The sequence below is a fragment of the Vulpes lagopus genome, chromosome 23, assembly GCF_018345385.1.
Source record: "Vulpes lagopus strain Blue_001 chromosome 23, ASM1834538v1, whole genome shotgun sequence".
Taxonomy (NCBI): domain Eukaryota; kingdom Metazoa; phylum Chordata; class Mammalia; order Carnivora; family Canidae; genus Vulpes; species Vulpes lagopus.
In genome coordinates this window covers 15,315,125-15,337,843 of record NC_054846.1, presented here as the reverse complement: position 1 = coordinate 15,337,843, position 22,719 = coordinate 15,315,125, and the positions used below count along the sequence as shown (strand labels likewise).

Below are 22,719 nucleotides of genomic sequence, written 5' to 3'. Positions count from 1 at the left end.
CAGGCATTACCTGACTACATAGGGCCTAAAAAGCAAATAAGAAATTATGAGAAACAAAGAAAAAACAAAAAACAAAAAACAAAAATAATCTCAGAAAAAGCACAGGCTGAAATATCTTCAAAAAAATTTTTGCTGGTCCAAGTCCCTGCTCCGCTGTGTCGGGTATACTTGGACCCAAGCTCGAGTTTGTAAATAAACCCTCGTGTGTTTGCAAAAAAAAAAAAAAAAAAAATTTTTGCTAGTAACAGGCAGAGGAATGCAATCTGAGGTAAAAAAAGTTTCCATAAATAACATATATACATTTTACAATGCACTCCTGTAACATTTGAAACATTGCAGATATTACTCCCAATGTCTTATTTACAAACTGATTAACAGCTTATAAGAAAGCTGAAAATAAATAAATAAATAAATAAATAAATAAATAAATAAATAAATAAATAAAATGCTGAAACTGATATAATTTGGAAACTCACAAATCAGGAAAACTTGCCTGAAAGTTTCAGAGTTATTCTCATTCTAAACAGGAGATGCAAAAGAAACACCCTTTGGGGAAATACAAGGCTGAAGAAAGATGTTTAATAAGACAGAAAGTGAAAGTGTCACACATAAACATCTATTTGAGAATGTAGAGATAAATTCTAAAGACAACATGATTTATGTTCAAAAGAACTGGGTTCTTACTCCATTGTTGCCTCAAGCTATATAAATGGGCAGCTTTCTTAACTTCTCTGAGCCTGTATTTCTTCACCTTTACAACAGGGAAAAGTAACACAAATACCCACTATAAGGAGTAAGTTAAGCTATTCAAAGAAGTTTCTACTTAACACTGAACCTGTCAGGGTAAGTTTACAGGGCTGTACTTTCTGGAAGCCAAGGAAAGAACTCCAAGAAATTTCCTTATTAAAATTTACTTACTGCAGCACTCTTTCCTGGAAAGTTGAAAAAGGCATCAGGACCATACTTCTGAGGCATATGCTTTAACACAGACAGCAACTTCCCAGCATGTGGAGGCTATGAAAATAATTAACAACGCATTAAACATATAATTCACCATAAACAAAAAATTCACCATAAACATAAATAAAAAAGTAACTTTTAATATACTCAAGAATAACCAAATAATGCTGTTAGCTAAAAGCATAGAAAAAGCATATTATTTTCACTATCTCAAAGAAACAAAATGTACTCTATGCCATTTTTTGCAATATGATAGAACATATGAGGTGTTTGATAAATATGTGCCAATATCCACTGACAAGTGAAACTTCTCCACACTGCAGCAAAAATAGTTTTAAAATTACAAATTATATCAACCCACTACCCATCCCTCTTTAAAATACTTTTTAATTTCACAAATTATGTTTCCTATATTACACTGTTAAAGACTGTTTTCAAAGAAACAATAAAAATATTTTAACCTTATAAGAACCCTAGAGGTAGTACTATTATTATCATCCCATTTTATAGAGGAGGACTCTGAGAGGAATATGTATGTATGTCCAAGGTCACACAGGCATCAAGTGAAAAGACTCTGATCAAAACTGACTCTAACTATAGAGCCCATACTTTTAACCACTAAACTTTCAGCTTTCTTTTATGCTATTTCTCCTATAGCTTCCCAGTGCTCTTAAAACAAAGACCAGGGATCCCTGGGTGGCGCAGCAGTTTAGCTCCTGCCTTTGGCCCAGGGCACGATCCTAGAGACCCGGGATCGAATCTCACATCGGGCTCCCGGTGTATGGGGCCTGCTTCTCCCTCTGCCTATGTCTCTGCCTCTGTGTGTGTGTGTGTGTGTGTGTGTGTGTGTGTGTGTGTGTGACTATCATAAATAAATAAAAATTTAAAAAAAAATACATATTTTTAAAAAATAAATAAATAAAAGACCAAAACCCTTAACATAGCCCACAAGATATTCTATCTACCTCACTAGCCTCATTCCGCATTTCCATCTTTCCCTCTCTCTGCATTCCACCCACAAAGCTCTTTCTGCCTTCTTCCCACAACAGGGCCTGAGCACAAACTATTCCTTGTGCTTAAAATGTTCTCACTAGGCCTACTTCCCTCCCCTATCAACTAAATAAATCTTACCTATCTTTTCCTCATGGCAGTTGTCCCTGACCTCTGAGACTGGATCCAATCTCCCTGTCGTTTTATTCTACAGTATTACCTTTACTACATAACATATTAAAAAGTTGTAACATTTTTTTTTAAGATTTTATTTATTTATTCATGAAAGACACAGAGAGAGAGGCAGAGACAAAGGCAGAGGGAGAAGCAGGCTCCAATCAGGGAGCCTGATGTGGGACTCAACCCTGGAACTCCAGGATCACGCCCTGGGCCGAAGGCAGGCACTAATCCGCTGAGCCACCCAGAGATTCCCAACATTACGTTTATTTAATGCCTCTTTGATCTACAAGTCTCCTCTAATATACAAAACAACCAACAGCTAAAATGAAAAAGATTTATTTACAAGGAAAACTAAACAACAATCATATATACATTGTCATTTTAATCAGTTTAGAAGCAAACAGGATAAAATGTAGTACATTCTTCTTCATTAAAAGTTCTAAACAGGGACACCTGGGTGGCTCAGCGGTTGAGCATCAGCCTTTGGCTCAGGGCGTGATCCTGGGGTCTCTGGAGTCCCACATTGGGCTCCTGCAGGGAGCCTGCTCTCCCTCTGCCTATGTCTCTGCCTCTCTCTCTCTCTCCCTCTGTCATGAATAAATAAATAAAATCTTTTTTAAAAAAGTTCTAAATAGGGTCACACCACAAATTAAATCACTGGCTTGCTCTATCTACTAAATGTCTAAAAGAGTCCAGCAATCTTTTACCTAAATGTTAAGTGATCAAAAATTTTTCAATTAGCCACACTGCTCAATTATAAAAGTGTAATAACAAATCATATTGATTTTTTAAATAAATTCCAAAATGAAGTAACCAAAAATAACTCTGCAGTCAAAAACAGAAATACAATACTATAGCATTTCCATTTAGAGAACCATTCCATGAATGTCTGAGGACTTCTTTGGTTTGGGGGAGGGTGTTAAAATGTTATTTTTAGGTAATCTCTACACCCAGCGTGGAGCTCAAATTCACAACCCTGAGATCAAGAGTTACATGCTCCACCAACTGAGCCAGTCAGGCACCCCAAGGCCTTGCTCGTTTTATTAACAGCTCATTATTTTTTCCCTTAATGCCCTAAACCCATTCTCATTCTACTGCCAATCACATAAGCAACTGTATGAACATATTTAATCTTTTTCAATAATGTTTTTGTGTGATTGTACTTGTAATTTAAATAATATTGGATTAGATATTTGAATGTTTCTTTCTTCCTGCTTCCTGCATCTATTTATATTAACTTTTACATGGATTCTAACTGCTATATAATAATCTACTCTATGTATCCAATACATTTTACCTAGTCTACTCTCCTAATGATAAGCCTCCATGGTGACAATTCACTGCCACCAAAAATAATGTTTCAGTGAACACTTTCATGCATATTTCCTTATGAAACTGTGAGAATTTCCAAGTCACTGGATATGGCTATAATTTATGTGACTAAGTAGTGGTAGATTATTCGAGGTTGGTTAGTGAGTGTTCATTCCAACCACTAGCACACAGGTTCAAAAAAACCCTGACCTTGTTTTATGTAAGTGATGAGTCATTAAATTCTACTCCAAAAACCAGTATTATACTACATGTTAACTAACTACAATGTAAATAAAGATTTGGAAAAAAAATAAGGTAAAGTAAAAACTGGAACAAAAGATGGGATTTGAAATAGGAAAAATCAAAATATGCATGTAACTACAAAATGTGTAAGCTAACATTCACATAATATAAGCCTCAGAACTTAGATGCAATCATGTGGTCATGGTAATTATTATTACACTTCAATATTCTAATGTGCCCATCATAGCAAGTGACAAGGGTAAAGACATCAATCCCATCAATTCTGTCACTTAGGCATACCATGTCCTTTTTTATTTTTTTAAACTTTTTTTTAAAGATTTTATTTATTTATTTATTTATTTGTCAGACAGCACAAGCTGGGTGAGTACCAGAGGGAGAAGCAGGCTCCCCACTGAGCAAGGAGCCCAATGGAAAACACCCTGGGATCGTGACATGAGCCAAAGGCATATGCTTAACCGAGTGATCCAGGCATCCCTCCCTTTTTGACTTAGAGAATTCTGTTTCAAGCTAGTTTAAATGTAGGCTACGGTCTATCTTGTGCTAACACTGCTACTGTTGGTGTTAAAACAATTCTCAAACTATAATTAGTGAATCAAATAATTTTCTGTTTCAACTACTGATGTAGACTTAACTTGCTGAAACACAGAAAAGCTGTGAATCAGCTAATAAATACAAATGCTGACCCTCCCCAGAAAGAAAAATTAAATAAAATAATCCTATCCCCCAACTATATTTGCTATTATCCAACTTTATAATCCTTGATACTAATAGATATAAAGTGACATATCAATATTGTTTTAATTTGAACATCTCTAATTATTAGTGATTTTGTGTTTATTTGGTTGTAGGATTTCTAAGACTATAAATAAACATCTATTCATATCCTTTGCTATTTTCTGAGTTTTCTATATTCACCAACAGAAATGTATTAATTATATATTCACAATAAATACACTGAATGTAAATCAAAAGTAAAATGAAACCAGTATCTAGACAGTCCCTGACTTCTGACAGTTCAACTTATGATTTTACTTCACAATGATGTGAAAGCTATATGCATTCAGTAGAAGTAGTATTTGAAATTTGAAGTTTGATCTTTTCCCAGGCTAGTGACACGCAATATGCAGTACAATACTCTCTTATGACACTCGGTGGTGGCAGCAAGCCACAGCTCCCAGTTAGCCACACAATAACAAGGGTTACACTTCACAACCATTCCATACCTATACAACCTTTCTGTTTTACACTTTCAATACAGTTTTCAATAAATTATATGAGATATTCAACACTGTACTATAAAATAGACTTTGTGTTACATCATTTGGCACAACTGTAGGCTAATATAAGTGTCCTGAGCACATTTAAAATAGGTTAGGCTAAGCTATGTTGTTTGGTAGGTATTAAATGCATTTTCAACTTTTGACACAACCCCACTGTAAGCTGAAGATCTGTACTTCCTCTTCTGGACATGATACAGTAACACGACCTAGACTTATCAACTCACCATAAACAACAAGAATGCTGGAAAAAAATGTATGAAACAAAACCTATCTTCAGACACAGAAGAGGTAGCTGAAGACTATACCTCAGAAAAGGAAACAAAATGAGCCATGAGATTACCCCACTTTCTACCAGGATGTAATTTCTATCACTGCATAGGAAGAGGGAAACAAAATAGAATTTGAAGGTCTCATTGACTTGATGAGGCAGAAACTGGAATATGGGTAGTCTGAAGTAGATAAAAGCTTCAAGGCAGAGTACTACAAAGAAAAGAGCTATGTGGACAAGAAGCTCCAAAAATCTGCACTGACTCCTTGGATTAATACCAAACTATTCAAGCCTACCATAAAACTGAACAAGGTAAGGCCAAGATATTAACACCTCTAAGTAAAAGAATTCCCATAGCTACTATAGGGCCAAAAATTATTTGAAGCCCTTCTAGACACTGTGTAGAGACCACAGTCTTAGACTACTTCTTATCTCATATCTGAGACTGAAGATCATTCACAGAGACACTAAAAGAATCAGGCCTGAAGGAGGCTAAACTAGCCCTAGAAAAACAGCTAATCTAGACCTGACCAAAAGAAAACTTTTAAACTACCCTGGCAGGTAAAGTCATTGCACAAATAATTTATCTGCCTTCAAAAACAGTCTAAAATCTGAAAAGGGATATGACAAAATCCAGCACTCAACAAGGAACAATCCACTTATCTAATATCACTGGATCTAAAATCACTAGCAGCAGAACAAGGAAAATATGACCTATAAGCAGAAGTAAAATCAGTGAGTAGAAAAATGATCTAGAAAATGATAAAGATGATAGACTTAGTAGATAAAATAATATGAAATCAACTATTATAAACATGCTCAACAGTCCTAAGGATTTAAATGAAAATAAGGGAAAATAAAAGATACTTTTTAAAAGAAATAAAGAGAATTTTTAGAAATTAAAAAAATCTGAAATCTGAAAATTTAACTGGAATCAACACACTGCAGAAGAAAAGAGCAGTTACCTTAAAAATGCAGTAATAAAAGCAATCTAAAATGAAGCACGAAGAGAAAAGGCTAAAAAAAAAAAAAAAAGTGAAATGATCTAGTAACCTACTAGACACCTTCAAGAGAGCTAACATACATGTAATTAGAGTTCCAGAAAAAGCAAGCAGGGACAAGAAATATTTGAAGAAATAATGACCATAATGTTCCCAATTTTGCTGAAAATTATAAACACACAGATACCAGAATAAACACAAGGTAAACCATACCAAGAAATATAATAAAATTGGTAACAATCTATGTGAAATATTTTTTTTAAAGTAAGCTCCAGGGGGATCCCTGGGTGGCTCAGCAGTTTGGCGCCTGCCTTTGGCCCAGGGCACGGTCCTGGAGTCCCGGGATTGAGTCCCACGTCGGGCTCCCCGCATGGAGCCTGCCTGTGTCTCTGCCTCTGCCTCTCTCTCTCTCTCTCTCTATCATGAATGAATAAATAAAAAAATCTTTAAAAAAATAAAAATAAAAAAATAAAGTAAGCTCCACACCCAACATGGGACTTGAACTCAAGACCCTAAGATCAAGAATTACATGTCCACCCCCAATGATGAAATCTTAAAAGTAGCAAGAAAACTATAGCTTAATACATAGAAGCTCAAGTCTAGCCACTTTAATACAATAAACTAAGTACAATTGCAAAGTACCAATTTAGATATATTCCAACACAGCTATATTAAGGTTCAGGTATGGTGAGTAGTGCTGTGGGCAATGATCTCAAAGGGCACTAAAATAAGCCTAGAAATGCAACAAAAATGGAGAAAATATTGATTAGTATTCCTCTAAGAGGTAAGTAACCAAGTGGTAGGAAGAAACAGTTTGCTAAGACACCTGGAGTTCAAAATAAATTGACCGTTAACTCTATTCATTGAAAAGGACTACTACATTGAATCTGTGGAAGGCAGACCCAATTAACTGAATAACTTATGTTCGCTGAGTGGGTTATTCAAGTTTAAGGACTCCAGCTAAACTACTCAGGTCAACAGAACCTAGGTGTTGCTACCTAACACTTTTCCTTTTCTGTCCTTACCCTTTACCTCTAATAAATATTAAATGTATATTTGAAGACTAACAATTTGAAGTAGGGCCAAGCATTACCCTGCCTGGAACACCCAGTTCTCTTAGTCTGCCCCTATGTCAGGATCATGTCAAAAGTAGCTATAGAGACCTAAACACTATTTTAATTAATCTCTTCCCTTCAATTTGACATTTACCCCAATATAATAATAACAGTTGTTTAAAGGCCACTAATGTGTTTGAGGAGAGGGATACTTTCAATTATCAAAGAGTATTCAGTTTTTTTACCCATTGTCCTTTATCTCCTTGAAGTTTACTGAAGAATAGCTTTAGTTCTCGAACTGTCAAATTATAGCTAGCCAGCACTCCCAACATGTCAACTAAAAGATCTGGAAACAAAAGAAAACAATAAAACAATTAAACAATTTATATTTCTTCAACAATTAAAATATACTGTGCTTATTTAAGAGTTTGAACACTAAAGTTCCATGCACATGTTAGATGCTTAAATATTTCTGAAATAAACATTAATAAGAGAAATACAGTATCTAAGAATCAAATTTTATTTCTTCATATCCACTGTACTACAGAAAAAATCTTACCTGCTATCATACTGTCAACCTTTTCAATTTTCCCAAGCACTTTCTCAACAAGGCCTACTTCAGTGCAGACTTGAAGATTTCGTATGCTTTTCTTCAGAATTGCTGTAAACATGCTCCAGACTTCTGCTTGGCAAGTAATGTCACATTTTTCTAATAGGTCCACCATGCAGATGATACTCTCACCTTCTTGGATAATGAAATTCATTTCCAAATCAAACTGCCCTCCTACCAACTTCCAAAAGGGGAGGGGGAGAATTAAAAACATTAGTGCTTTTTGATATAACTTGAACACACTCCTAATCTTCTCTACCGTCTACAAAAAAAGGGTCCATAAACACACACACACACACACACACACACACACACAGCTCTAAAGATTAAAGCTTCTAAAGAAACCTTCAAGTTAAGATAGCACAAAGTCAAGGAAGACTTACAATATAAAAATGGAAGTATTTTTCAACAGAAACAAACACAGGATGTCTTAGGTAAATCACTACTTACTGCCCTGATAACAATAAAGATCTAATTTTTAGCTATAGGGATCCCTGGGTGGCGCAGCGGTTTGACGCCTGCCTTTGGCCCAGGGCGCGATCCTGGAGACCCAGGATCGAATCCCACGTCGGGCTCCTGGTGCATGGAGCCTGCTTCTCCCTCTGCCTGTGTCTCTGCCTCTGTCTCTCTCTCTGTGTGACTATCATAAATAAATAAAAATTAATAAAATAAAATCTTTAAAAAAATAAATAAAAATAATTTTTAGCTATAGCTATAGAAGCTATAACTGCTTCTAATTCAGTATTTATGAATTATGAACTCTGTGAACTATCCACAGCAACCTAGAGGTGCTTTGCTATTTATACAAAACACCAGCTCACAACAGAAATGAAAAGCTGAAACTGCTCAAAGTGGACACAGAACTTAAGAGTTTATATTTGCCAAATTCCTAGTTTATTTTACCTACCGATTGTGATCCTCTTTCCTTCCCTTTCAATAATTAGGATAACTTAAATATAATCATACACCCAAAGTACTAATCAAGAAAATTTATTTCATTTATACTATCAAAAAATCCATCCAGATAAAGATATACTGATCTATCACCTTAATGCCATCTTACCCACAGCAAGCTCTCACACAGAGGAGAGTTTTTTTTAAATATTAACAAATCCCAGTTGTTTAAAGGAATGAAAATACTTTTAGAATTACCTTTGTAGAACTATCCTTATTAACTATATTTCTAAAAGATATCTGCCACAAATATTACATACATGATTCACCTACACTCGTATCCTTCTGAATGTCTTGGTTTTCATTATGCATTAAACCCAAAAAGTGGTCAAAAATTAGGAGAAAGTGAACTTTATAAAACAAAATGCAACATCTCATAAGATAACATATAACCAAATGGAGTTTACTTCAAAAAAGCAGAGAAAGTTCAGAATAAAATCAATTAAAACTCCTTACAGCCAAGGATTGATGTTTCCCAGGTCCTGCCAAGATACACATTGGCAAGAGAAAGAAAAAATAGAAAAATGAACAACATGAGGCATCTGCTATGGAGATAGGAATTCCTGGCTAGTGCAGTGGCAAAAGCACTTGATTCTTCTGAAAAAGCTCTGGCAGAGATTTGATTGTACAATTCTTTGTATCATCAGTAACACCTAGCATATGGAAAGAAGAGCTAGGTTTCTGCTAAAAGAGCCCTTTGGTGTCCCTGGGCCAATTGTAGCTACATGGTCCAGGCTGTAAAGTACACGTTTAGTTACCTTGTCCACCCAAAAATTCTGTTAACTACATAAAAACACTTTACTTCGTTTTGTAAATATTATCTGCTTGTTCTGTCTTTAACATTTTATCCTAAAATAATTTCAAATTTTAAAAAGCTGCATAATGGTATAGAATTCCTGTATATCTTTTCTCCACATTTTCCCAATGTGAGTATATTATAGAATCATAATAAAATCATTAAAACCATAAAATTAACATTGATAAAAGACTACTGACTAACCCACAGATCTTACTAAAATGTTGCCACCTGTCACACTAAATAAAGTCCTTTTTTCTGACCCATGATCAGCATCCATATGCTTTAGTCTTCTCCATATTGAGACTGTTACACAGGCATTCCTTAAGTTTCATGACTTGGAAGCATATTTTGAAGCATATTTGCCAGATATTTTATATATTCTTCCAATATGGATATTTTTTCAAATTTAAATTCAGGCTATGCATTTTTAGCAAAAGTATCCCAGAAGTGACTTATGTCCTTAGTATATCATTTCAATGGTACCTAATGTAAATATTCCTCACTATTGGTAAAGTTAATTTTGATCACTTGTTTAAGATAGTGTTTGTCTGATTCTTTCCATTTTAAAGTTACTATATTTCATGTTTAAATTATTATACATCTTGTGAAAAACACCTTGAGACTATGCAAGTATCTTGGTTATTGTCATATTTTGCCAAATAAAATCCAATAGCTCATAACAGATTAAGACACAACCAAATCGTGTATTCCAGTTTTATGCATCCATTGATAGATCTTACCTGCAACTGTTATTACAGTGGCATTGCTAAATGATGGTTTTATACTTCCATCATTCTCTATTACATTTATTAATTGTAAAAGACTTCCTTTAATAATAAAATATATCAAAAAAATAATAATAATAATAATAAAATATATCAATCACATGTGAAAAGCCAGCATCATGCTCAAATAGCAAAACTGGAATGAGTCTCGTGAAAGTCAGACAGAAGATTAGGATGTAATCACTATCATTTGATATTATTCTGGAAGCACAGAAGATACATTTAGTCAAAAGACAGCAATACATAAATACCAGAATGGAGGAATTTAAATTATAATTACTTTGAGATTGTGATATATATTGGAAAACCAAGTATTTCAAGTGAAAAATTACTATAAATGAGAAAAGTATTTAGTATTGGAACTACTGACACAGTTACCAATATTACTCAATCTCCTCTTGCAATCAATCAATCAATCAATCTCAAAGGAATTATGTTAAATAGAGGTACCACACACAAATAGCTACCTTAACAAGAAATTTATTCTACAGATATATTTAGGTAGTGATGTTATTAGATACAAGAACTTCATTTTAACACACTTTGAACAGAAAATAAAAGCAACAATCCCCCAAAAAAACGTTGTCAGGTAATAGTTAATAAAGTTGAATATGACTATATAATGGGATATGATGCACCCAATGAAAAGAATTAAGGCAGCTCCACTTGACATGAAAAAGATCTCTAAAATACATTGTTTAGGTAAGAAAATCAAGATGGAAAAAAATATGAACAGTATGCTACAATTTGAGTCCAAAACATGTATATATAGGCATATAGGTAAAAATGATACACAACAAACTAAACAGTGATTGCCTCTGAAAAGGCAACGAAGCATCTGGGGGGAAAAAACAAAGGGAGAGTTTTTAGTACATACATGTTTGGACATACTCCACACAGGTCTAAACAGGTCAAAAATCTAGTTGCAACTAATTTAGGAGACCCTGCCTTCACCTTAATATTACTCACATCAATCTTCCATTTTAATCTGTGTTTATTTCCACCAGTAACCACCCTTCCAAGAAACTACAGAATTAATGTTTGAAAGTAATTTCCAAAAAAACCCAAATATTTCACCAGCTTTTAAATTAAGTTTATACTGTGAGAGCAGTATCCGGACAGGTGTTTTAAATATTTCTCCATTGCTTTAAATATTATAAAATATACCTTTCAAGGAGAAAATTGATGGCAGAAATTGGTACATACAAATGTGTGGCATATTTGATATACTATATACATGCATATCTATTATACCTAAAAAGCATGCACAGGGTCTACAGTATGTCATGTTAACCCTTTCTAATAGTTATTTGAAGCTGATCAACCTTCAAAACACAAATTTGTTTTCAATGACAAGGATCATAATCCAAGTCTAGGCATTGGCTAGTTATTATCTGAGCTGTAGTAATGGCTCTGCACTACAAAATGTAATCTTCCCAAATGTCACAGTAAGTTATGAATATCTGAGCAGCCTAATGCACTTTACTAGCCGTGAAATGTGAAAATGTAATCTTATTACCTTTTTTATGGTTGTATTTTTTTGAATAATGTAGCCTAGAAACTGATGTATAGTCTTTTTCTGCATTTTAGCATGATTTGGTCTCCTATGGTATATAGAACATTTTTCACAACTCTCCATTTCAACATATTTTAGTCTTGGCCTGAACTTCATAAACAATGTTTATAGCAACCTTCAGGGTGGCATAACATGCTTTCTATAGGTTATAGTTTAATGTACAGAATTATAGAAATTTTAAAGCATATCAGTCAAAGAATTCAAATAAACCTTCACAAGTTTTGATGTAAGATTTTAATTGGGCATGATGATGACTTTCATCAGTAGTTATAGTAATAAAATACCTTAAGCTAAAATTAAATGTCACTAAACCTAAATCACCTGTATTTTCAGAAAATCAAGAAGTACGTATGGACCAAAAATAATTATCTTCTTTTCAGAAGATTTATAAAACTGGAAAGACTATAATATAGAAAATTCTAATACTTCAAATACTTCAAAGTAAAGCAATATTTCCCCTGGAATCTTGCTAAATTTTTCCTCAAAGATGGGGTCAGAGTAAGGTAGAGCAGAAAAACTGGACAGAGTACAAGCACAGCTTATTCCCCTAATTAGATTTTCTACGTCTTGAGACAAATCATCTTTTATCTCTAGACTTGTCTATTCATTTATAAAACAAGCCAAGTAAAGAGTAAGCTTCTTTTATTTATGTACATCCTTCAAAAATGTATTTACTTTTTAAAAGTGCTAATGTCAAGGTATCCAATTTATCCCTAGGAATCCATTCCTAAGTGAATGTGAGACCCTATACATGTTTACAGCCACTAGAAACGTATTAATAGGGAGAAGTTGAGGGGAAATTACAATGCTGTGGCACAGGTTGTAATGTATCTCAATTTTTATTTTCTTCTTCTTCCATAATAAGAGTTTCTCGTTTGGCATATGGCAAAAAAAAAAAAAAAAAAATTTAACCTTTCAGATTTCCTTGAAGTTACCAGCCATGTCACCAAATTCTGACCAATGAGGACAAGTAGTAATATGTGCAATGTCTGTGCTATTACTGTCAAAGGAAAGAACATGACTTATCTCTGCTACTTTCCTCTTTCTTCTAACTGCAAAATAGCTATCTTGGAATCCATGTCATAAGTTTCATGTTGAATACAACAGAGCAGAAAGATCTATGGATCCTGACAACCCATTTCATAAAGCATTTGTCCACATAAGGATCTGTACATAAATGTTTACAGAAGCTTTATTCATAATAACCAAAAGCTATAAACATTCAAATGTCCACCAGCTAGTAAATGGATAAACAAGTTGTGGTACAACCATACAATAGAATACTAATCAGCAAAAATAAGGAACAAGTTACTGATACCATTAACAATGCAAATTAATATCAAAAACATTATGTCAAGTCAAAGGAGTTAGACAAAAGCTACACCTCGTATATGATTCCATTTATATGAAGTTCTGGAAAAGGCAAAAGTATGGGGAAAGAAATTGGATCAGTGGTTTCTAGGGGCTAGGGATAGAGGCACAGAATTAACCACAAAAACAAAACAAAAGAAGACTTTTGGTGGGGTAATGAAATTTTTGGTATCTTGATTGTGGTACTGGATACACAAATACATCCATCTGTCAAATTGAATTTCATAAAACCATACACCTAAAAAGGGTGAATTTACCTGAATGTCTTAATAAACCTAAAGTTTAAAGCAAATCTTAAAAATACATATATCAAATCATCTGCCACTTGATCAAAGGTAGGAGAAAAGTAAGATCCTCCCACTAGAGGCAACAATGTAGAATTAAGATGACAAAGTCATTGAATACAAGGAAATTAAAAGAAAAACTTCAGTATCTATGAATTAGCCAAAAAGCATGTGTTACTGATAATAAACTATCATCCTTATAGTTTTCAAAATCCCCATGTGTACTAGAAAATAGCAAGTAACATCTTCTCTCACACTATTCATTGTACCTTTCATAAGAATTCAAAAATTTCACTGAACTACATGTTATGTCTACAAAAGCAATATTAAGCAAAAGCTTTCCATGAAGTTTGTGAAATACTGGATTAAACAAGGCTAGAGATGTTTACAGGATAGGATTCCCAAAGATATGCTACTGTATATTACAGGTCTCAAAAAGATATATAACCAATGCATAGATTTCCCAAAATTTACTTGACAATGGAATCTTTTTTCTTTTCTTCTTTTTTCTGATAAGAGCTTTTCTTTTTTTTTTTTTTTTAAGGTTTTATTTATTTATTCATGAGAGACACAGAAAGAGGCAGAGAAATAGGCAAAGGGAGAAGCACGCTCCCTGCAAGGAGCCCAATATGGGACTGGATCCGATCCGGGCCGAAGGCACTAAACTACTGAGCCACCCAGGTGTCCCGAGATAAGAGCTTTTCAAATGACAATCTTCAAAAGCTTTTTTGAGAAACACTGGATAATGTAATATAATTGTGTTCTTGAAAATGATATGAATATCATAGAATTATCTATGTTTTAGGCAAACATTTGATAGGTCTTTCAAATTTTCAAGTGAATGGTTTAAAGCAACCTATTTGTTTTTCATAAGTTCCTTTCTATGATTCACAGAATATAATTATTAGTCAAAGAAACAGACATCTTAAGATTACTTTAGGGTAAAAGAAAGTATGAACAATCAAAAGTAATCAAACTGTCTTGTCCCTTTCTCTACAATCCAGTCTACAAGTCCAGTAAGAAAGATGTCCTCCCACAATTAATTAGGGCTGTGCAATGTGCCAAGAGAGTTCAGCCAGATAACATGTAACATTCAAGGCTCAGTCATTAAGAATTTAATGGCTTCCCCTGTATTACTCATTCTAAGAAAAAAATTCAGTCACCATGTCATGAAGATATTTAAGCAGCTATGTAAAAAGGCCCATTTGGAGAGGAACTGAGGTTTCCTGTCAATAGCTTACACCAACTTGCCAATCATGTAAGAAGCTTGGAAGCAGGTCTTCCAGCCCCATTTAGCCTTCAGATGACTGCAACCTTAGCCAACATCTGAAATGCAACCTCATGGGAGGTCCTAAGCCAGAACTGTCCATCCAATTTGCTCTCAAGTTCCTGACTCACAGAAGCTGTGAGCTGATATTTATTACTACTTAAGCGGGCAGCCTTGGTGGCTCAGCAGTTTAGCGCCGCCTTCGGCCCAGGGCGGGATCCTGGAGACCCGGGATCGAGTCCCACATTGGGCTCCCTGCATGGAGCCTGCTTCTCCCTCTGCCTGTGTCTCTGCCCCTCTCTCTCTCTCTCTCTCTCTCTCTCTCTCTCTCTCTCTGTCATGAATAAATAAAAATAAAATCTTAAAAAAAATAAAGATTTATTACTACTTAAGCTACAAAGTTTTGGGATAATTTGTTACACAAAAACAGATAACAGGACAGCCTGGGTGGCTCAGCGGTTTAGCACCGCCTTCGGCCCAGGTCGTGATCCTGGAGACCCAGGATCGAGTCCCGCGTCGGCTCCCTGCATGGAGCCTGCTTCTCCCTCTGCCTGTGTCTCTGCCTCTCTCTCTCAATCCTCTCTGTGTGTTCTCATGAATAAATAAATAAAATTTAAAAAAAAAAAACAGATAACAAATTTACAAGATAACATAATTACAAATCAATCAGTTAATAGTAGCTGGGAGAAACTTTTTTATAGATTTCTGTACTACAATTTTTTTAATCTTAAAATAATTCTAAAATGCAAACAATATAACATACATGCAGAGTGACTACTGTAAGCTATGTACTATGCTAAGCATTTTACATGAATTATCATTTTTTAATTACCTCTCAAAAAAAAAAAAAAAAACCTATTATCTTCACTTAATAGATGGGGAACCTGAAACATAACTTGCCTAAACTCACAAGGTACTAATGTAGTTGAACTATGCTTCTGACACTGTACAACAACTGTATTTAATAGACTGTGACAAGTAATTCAGACTGGCTAACCTAGCATCTCTTCCCCAAAGTCTTGTAACTGATGAGTGAATATATATTTATTTCAAGAGTGATGAATGGACACCTGGCTGACTCAGTTGGTAAGGCATGCAACTCTTGATCTTAGGGTTGTGAGGCCAGGTTGGATATAGAGCTTACTTTAAAAAAAAAAAAAAAAAATTTTAATGAAATGCAACAGCAATTAATTATTTTAAAAACTATTAATTTTATGTATAAGAACATTACACAACCCAAATACCTAAAACCCTTCCTCTCTTGTTTTCTGCCACTACAAAGATTGGAAAGAAAAATGCACTTTTCCAGCATCCTTGGCATCTGAACAGCCATGAGAAGTCCTGGACAATAAGATGTGAGTAGAGCTGAAAGGTGTTCCTGGAAGACTTTGGCTTGCCTGATAAAAAGAAAACATATGTAGCTAGCCTAATCTTTTGCGCTTCTACCTTCTTCCTTCCCTAGAACAATGATGTGATGTCCAAAGGTGCAACAGCCATCTTGATATCATGAGGCTTAGAAGCACAGACAAAAAGCCAATACCTTAAGAAAGATAAAAGGAAAGGTAGAAAGTATTGAGCTCTTGAAGCCTTATCAAGATAGCAGAACCACTAATACCAGCAACTGTCCACCTCAATTTCCTTGTTATGTGAAAAACATAAAACCTCCATTTTATGCAGTTGCTTTTAGATGTGTATTCCATTGCTTACAGAACACAAACCTAACTGGTATATAAATGTTCAAGAAATGGTGCATAAATGAAAGAGTTATCAGAACAAGCTATCTTGGACAACTCCTTGTTTTAAATATGATTCAGAACTGTACATTTAACTTAAGTGACTACAATTCATTCTGTGCCTTAGAAAAATCATTTTATCACAGTTATAACTAAATATAATTAAATTGAATACACACAACAGAAGTAATAAGTTGTAGAGCAATTCTTTTCCATGAATTACATATCTTTAAATAAACAATTGCTGTTGTATTATTACATTTGTCAAAATAATAAAATATTTCAAGAAGGCTCATTTTAATGCAATAAATGATATAATACCAAAGTTTCACAAAGATATCAGTGTATATTCTAGAATCAAAAAAGACTTTAGCAATTAAATTTATTTATACAAAACAATGTAAGTTCTGATAAGCAGTAGGTTTTATTTTTAAGTATTTTATTTATTTATTCATGAGAGGCACAGAAAGAGAGGCAGAGACATAGGCAGAAGGAGAAGCAGGCTCCATGCAGGGAGCCCGATGTGGGATTCGATCCCCAGACCAGGATCATGCCCTGAGCCAAAGGCAGACACTCAACTGCTGAGCCACCCAGGTGTCCCAAGAAGTAGGTTTTAAAGTCTAATAACAAGAAAATTTGCTGGGGTCTATAATTGTGGTAAGAATTTACTGTAATACATATTCTTTTAAGTAGAAGAATAATGCTCAGCAGAATATGCTAAATCTCTACTAATCAAAATGTTTTAATAATACAGAAGCTCTGTTCACTGAGTTTTATTATTATTTGAGAGTTAATCAGAAAATATTTTCTATCTCAAATATTCTATGCTAAATGTTTAAATATATAGGAACAGATGCCCAGCTAGGAACTATCTTACATAAAGTTTAAGATCATTTAAGCTGAGTGAATTTCAGTTTCAAATATCTAAGAAATGAAAAAAACTACACAAAACTGAAAAGACAGTATCAATGAAAAAAGTAGCTATGGCAAGAGAAGAATTTTGGCAATGTGAAGAGAAAAATGAAATTGAGAAAAAAATATACCCAGGCTTTAAAACTGTACCCTAATACTCTGTATTAAGAAGAAGACAAAGAAAAAATTCTAAACAAGAATAGCTAATAGTATGAATTCTGGCATGAAGTTACACTCTATAACCCTGGATACTGCACAGTTCTTTTTTCATCTCAAAAAGCCAATCACCCTGAGAGTTGGGAGGCATACAGATCTCAGCAAAAGCAAGATCCAATCATTCAACCACTTATAATATCATCTACAAAATTATATACAGAAAAGCTCAAAAGATATAAAAATATAAACTGCAGCAGTGTTTATAAAAATAAAACATTAGAAACAGCGTAAATATCCACCAATACAGAAACAGATATATAAACAATGGTACACCCATGTAAGAGGGAATATCATGTAGCCTTTAAAAAGAATATATATCAGGACGCCTGGCCATCAAAACTCTCTGCCATCAAAAATCTCAAATAAAAATTTTAAAATAGATAGATAGATAGATAGATAGACAGACAGACAGAAAGGGAAGGAAGGAAGGAAGGAAGGAAGGAAGGAAGGAAGGAAGGAAGGAAAAGAAAGAAAGAAAGAAAATAAATCTATATGTGCTGGCATGTCAAGACATTCAAGACCTACTACCAAATTTACTAAACATTAGGTACAGAATGATCACATTTCCTTAATAATACAATAATATTTAATTTAAGGAATGTGAAAATTCAGCTTCAGTGTCAGTATCAGGCCAAAGGATGTTGCTTAGTTTCAGCTAAACTTCCACTTACACATCACTTCAGGCATTCCTAAAGTTTAGGTGATAAATGGTTCTACTACCAAGTATATTAACAACCTTAATAAATAATCAGCATAACAGTATCAGTAATATGAAAAGGACGAGTCATTTGGACTTAATACATTCGCTCTCAAACACAGCCATTTTGTGGTAAAAATCTCTATATGTATATCAAACACCTGAGGAAAAAAAATGTGTACTTCTTACTGTAAGAGTTAAATGCTATATTAACTAATTTTAAGAAAACTACTGATTAATAACACAAAAATAATTGAGAACACAAATAGCGAAATAATAGGAAAACAGACTGTCATTAATATGAGTTTAAAAACTGCAGGAAAAAACTGCAGGAAAAACATTATATTCTTTTTTTAAAGAAAAAAAAGTGTTTACAAATAGGGTAAGACTGTGATAAATGAATTCAAACAACTGGTTACTGTCTTCTGCCCCACTCTCTGCCATCAAAAATCTCAAGTGGTAGAATAAACTTCAATGAATGGAGGAGAAAAGTATGAGAAAATGATCCTAATCATTTCACTTTCTCAGTTCAGCTGTGTATAACACTAAATTTCACTGTTATTTTACTTTTGTGCTTTTTAAAACACAAACAAAAATTACTGAATTTAATCTTGAGATAACCCCATCCTAAATTTTACACAACTGAATTCTTAGACTCCACCTGTCCTATTATGGCAGAGTTTTACTGTATATAAGTAATAAATAACAAAATACAGAATAGTAAGAGATTAGCTTACTTATAATTTAAGATCATTCCTAACATTGAGCAAACACAGTTAGGCTTTACCTTACTGTGAAGAAGGTAAGAAAAGAAAGTAAGTTCAATATGTTGATGGCAACATAACCATCAGTCTTTACAACAACCTTTTATTGAAAGTCAGCCAATATAATATCTTACTCCTCAGTCAATATCAGCTGAAAGAGAAGCTTACTAAGATGCATTCAGTGACTACAAGAGCAATGTACTATTCCACACTGCCAGAAAGTATTCTCTGAATTAAATACAAAATGTACAAAAATTCACTGAAATTTCAATAAGAAATTTTCAATAAAATTTAAAGTTTCTATAAAGTTTTACAAGTATTCTCTTATCTCCAAAATTCCTTCAAAGATAGTGATATTTGGTTTCACCCTCATAAGGATTTTCCCAATCAGCCAAAGGTCTATTTTATATACCCCTAACATACACATATCATATTTATGCATTACGTATGACAGAATGTCCATAGAAAAAGCGTGAGGAATATACATTAGACTATTAGTGGTGATTATCTTGGAAGACAGGGCTACAAAAGATTTTACTTTCAAAATCATACATTATATACATTTATAACACATTTCCATGTTTCAAAGTAAGTATATATTTTCTTTAAATCGAAGGGGAGGAAAAATAAGAAATTTTAATCCTCTCAGTATGCACTGGAATATCAGACATGAAAAAATAATGCTTCTTAGTTTATACATTACTCACAAAAATCAAATTGTATGCAATTGATGTATCCCATCATAACTGAGGAAAGAAAGCTACACAATAAGGATGTAAAACAGAAAACAGATACACAGTATCAAGTATCACCAATGACAGATAAGTAAAATATTATTTACCTTTTAATGTGATGTCTTAATTTTAATGAGAGTAAAATACTTTCATGGGTCACTCCCAAACTATATTTGTTCAAGATCCTTAACCATAAACAATTAAACCTTTAGAGTTTTCAGAAACATAGTTCCTCTTAGGAGAACAGTGGTTAAAGAGCATATCCTCTGGAGCAAGACTGGATTTGACTTCTGGTTCTACCAAATATCAAGTGTAAGGCCAAGGGCAGGATAGTCCCCTCTCTATGGCTCACTTCCTCATCTGTAGAACTAGGGTGAAAATGGCACCCATCTCCTAAAGTTGTTGTGATGATTAAATGAACTACTATATATCTCAATTAATGCATATCCTCTGTGATGAGGATATAAGAACTTCCTTTCACCTGCTATTAAAATTCTCACTTCAAGAACAGTATCTTCAAGTTCGAGCCCTAGCAGGAGCGAAGAACATACCCAAGAGAGGTCTGAGAAGTCCCACCATGGCGCTGCCCACGCAGTTACTGCTGCACAGTGTGAGGGGGTGCAGCTACGGCTGCTGGCCCATCACTATGACCTTAACCCAGGCAGCAAGGCCACTGCCCCCACCTTCTGCTGTGCAGACACCAAGCCAGACACCTCCAGGAAGTGCACAGGGAGCAGAGGAGGAGCCTACGTGGACTCACATCCTCACGCGCCTGTGGGAAGGGACAGCAAAATTATCACAAAGAAGGCTTTGGGAACATTAGATAGTTCAGTATAAAAAACAGATATGGTTTCAACAGGAATGACACTGAGGAAGATGGATTTGTTCACCAGACTGTCATAAAGAAGTACCTTCGTGGGCAGCCGGGGTGGCTCAGTGGTTTAGCGCTGCTTTCAGCCCAGAGTGTGACCCTGGAGACCCGGGACAGAGTCCCATGTCAGGCTCCCTGCATGGAGCCTGCTTCTCCCTCTTCCTGTGTCTGTGCTTCTCTATGTCTCTCATGAATAAATAAATCAAATCTTAAAAAAAATAATAAGTACCTTCCCAGTGTAGGAGACTGTGGAGTGGAGAGACTGTGGAGTCTGATGTTGAAGGAGGAAAGGATGTGGAGGCAGCAAATGTCACAGGCTCTGGTAGAGCTACAGTGCAAGGCAGTAAATATGCAGCAACCATAACCATTATCCACACTATCCTTCGCAGGGGTCCTCCCAGCAATTACCCAGAGAATGACCAAAACTGTGAGAGTGAGGACAGCTGGGAGAGTGCTCCCGAAGGCCAGGCCCCAATGAACCAGCCCCGTCGCTAGCAACGGTTCCCACTAACTACATGTGGAGACCCGACGGGGGCCGACCACAGTCTTCCAACCCTCCAGTGCAGGGAGAAGTGTTAGAGGGAGCTGACCAGCAGGGTGCAAAACAAGGTTGACCAGTGAGACAGAATACTTTATCGGGGTTAAATACCATAATCCTGCTGGGGTCCTCTTCACCAAAGACAGAGAAGAGAAAGTGGCAATGAAGAAGATACGGAAAATCAAGGAGATGAGACCCAAAGTCAGCAGCCATCTCAACATCAGTACCTCTGCAATTTCAATAACCCACACAGATACCCAGAAAACCCTAACCACCACCATGGCAGAGACAAAAGCAGCCTATCCACCAGCTGAGAATTCATCTGCTCTTGAGGTTGAGCAGGCCTGGCTTGAGTAAATGGTGGCTTACCATCTATACTATTATCCGGTTCAGTCCTCCAACAAAAAGAAATGAATATGAAATTCCTGAAGAAATGAACAAAAGATTGGAGCTGAAGACCTTAAGTACCTGCTTTTTGCCCAGTGGCTAGACAAACAGAACCAACTACATTACGCAGCATGGAGTTTTTATTATTTTTATCTAAAGATGTGTCTGTTTTGTAATGATAAACATGTTTAAAAAGGGGGGGTGGGCAGCCCAGGTGGCTCAGTGGTTTAGCACCGCCTTTGGCCCAGGGCAAGATCTTGGAGACCCAGGATGGAGTCCCATGTCGGGCTCCCTGCATGAAGCTTGCTTCTCCCTCTGCCTGTGCCTCTGCCTCTCTCTCTCTCTCTCTCTATGTGTGTGTGTCTTTCATGATTAAATAAATAAAATCTTTAAAAAAAAAAAAAAAGACCTAGTTTTTCTCAATATACTCTTAAAGGTTTTTAAATTGTTTCACATATGGTCAAGTTGAGATTTTTAAGAACCTCATTTTTAATTTGTAATAAAACTGTACAACTTGATGTTTTTCCAGAAGAGTCGACAAAGGGCAAGCAGCTTAATGTCTTAAATTAATAATAATAATAATAATAATAATAATAATAATAATAGTATTTTCATCTGGTAGCTATAGGAAAGCTGTCCTCTTCTGGTCCTTCTTCCTAGGTGAACTGTCAACACACTACTAATACACAAATTTAAAAAGCATACACTTAAAATATTACCCTTCTGTAATACACCAAACTAACATCAAAGTAAGCTAAAAATGACACTTCTTTCTGTTGTAATTTTATCATTGTAATTTCTAAGTCCCTTCTTCATTATGTGATATCATCCATTCTGAAATCTTGATCCACAAAAAGTTTTACATTCCAGGGTTTTTTTTCTTTTTTTTTTTTATAAAACTGGGTTTGTTTG

The 22,719-nt window shown here is 34.9% G+C and overlaps 1 protein-coding gene and 1 pseudogene across 1 annotated transcript in view; one reads left to right on the top strand and one right to left on the bottom strand.

Annotated features, from left to right (window-relative positions):
- The window catches only part of LRBA (LPS responsive beige-like anchor protein), a 730,439-nt gene that overhangs the window by 638,195 nt on the left and 69,525 nt on the right, over nucleotides 1-22,719 (bottom strand). Inside the window, 3 exon segments of the mRNA XM_041738215.1 lie at nucleotides 919-1,014; nucleotides 7,555-7,655; nucleotides 7,869-8,100. Of these exon segments, the coding sequence (XP_041594149.1) occupies nucleotides 919-1,014; nucleotides 7,555-7,655; nucleotides 7,869-8,100 (429 nt within the window).
- Nucleotides 20,589-21,951, top strand: LOC121481346 (annotated as a pseudogene).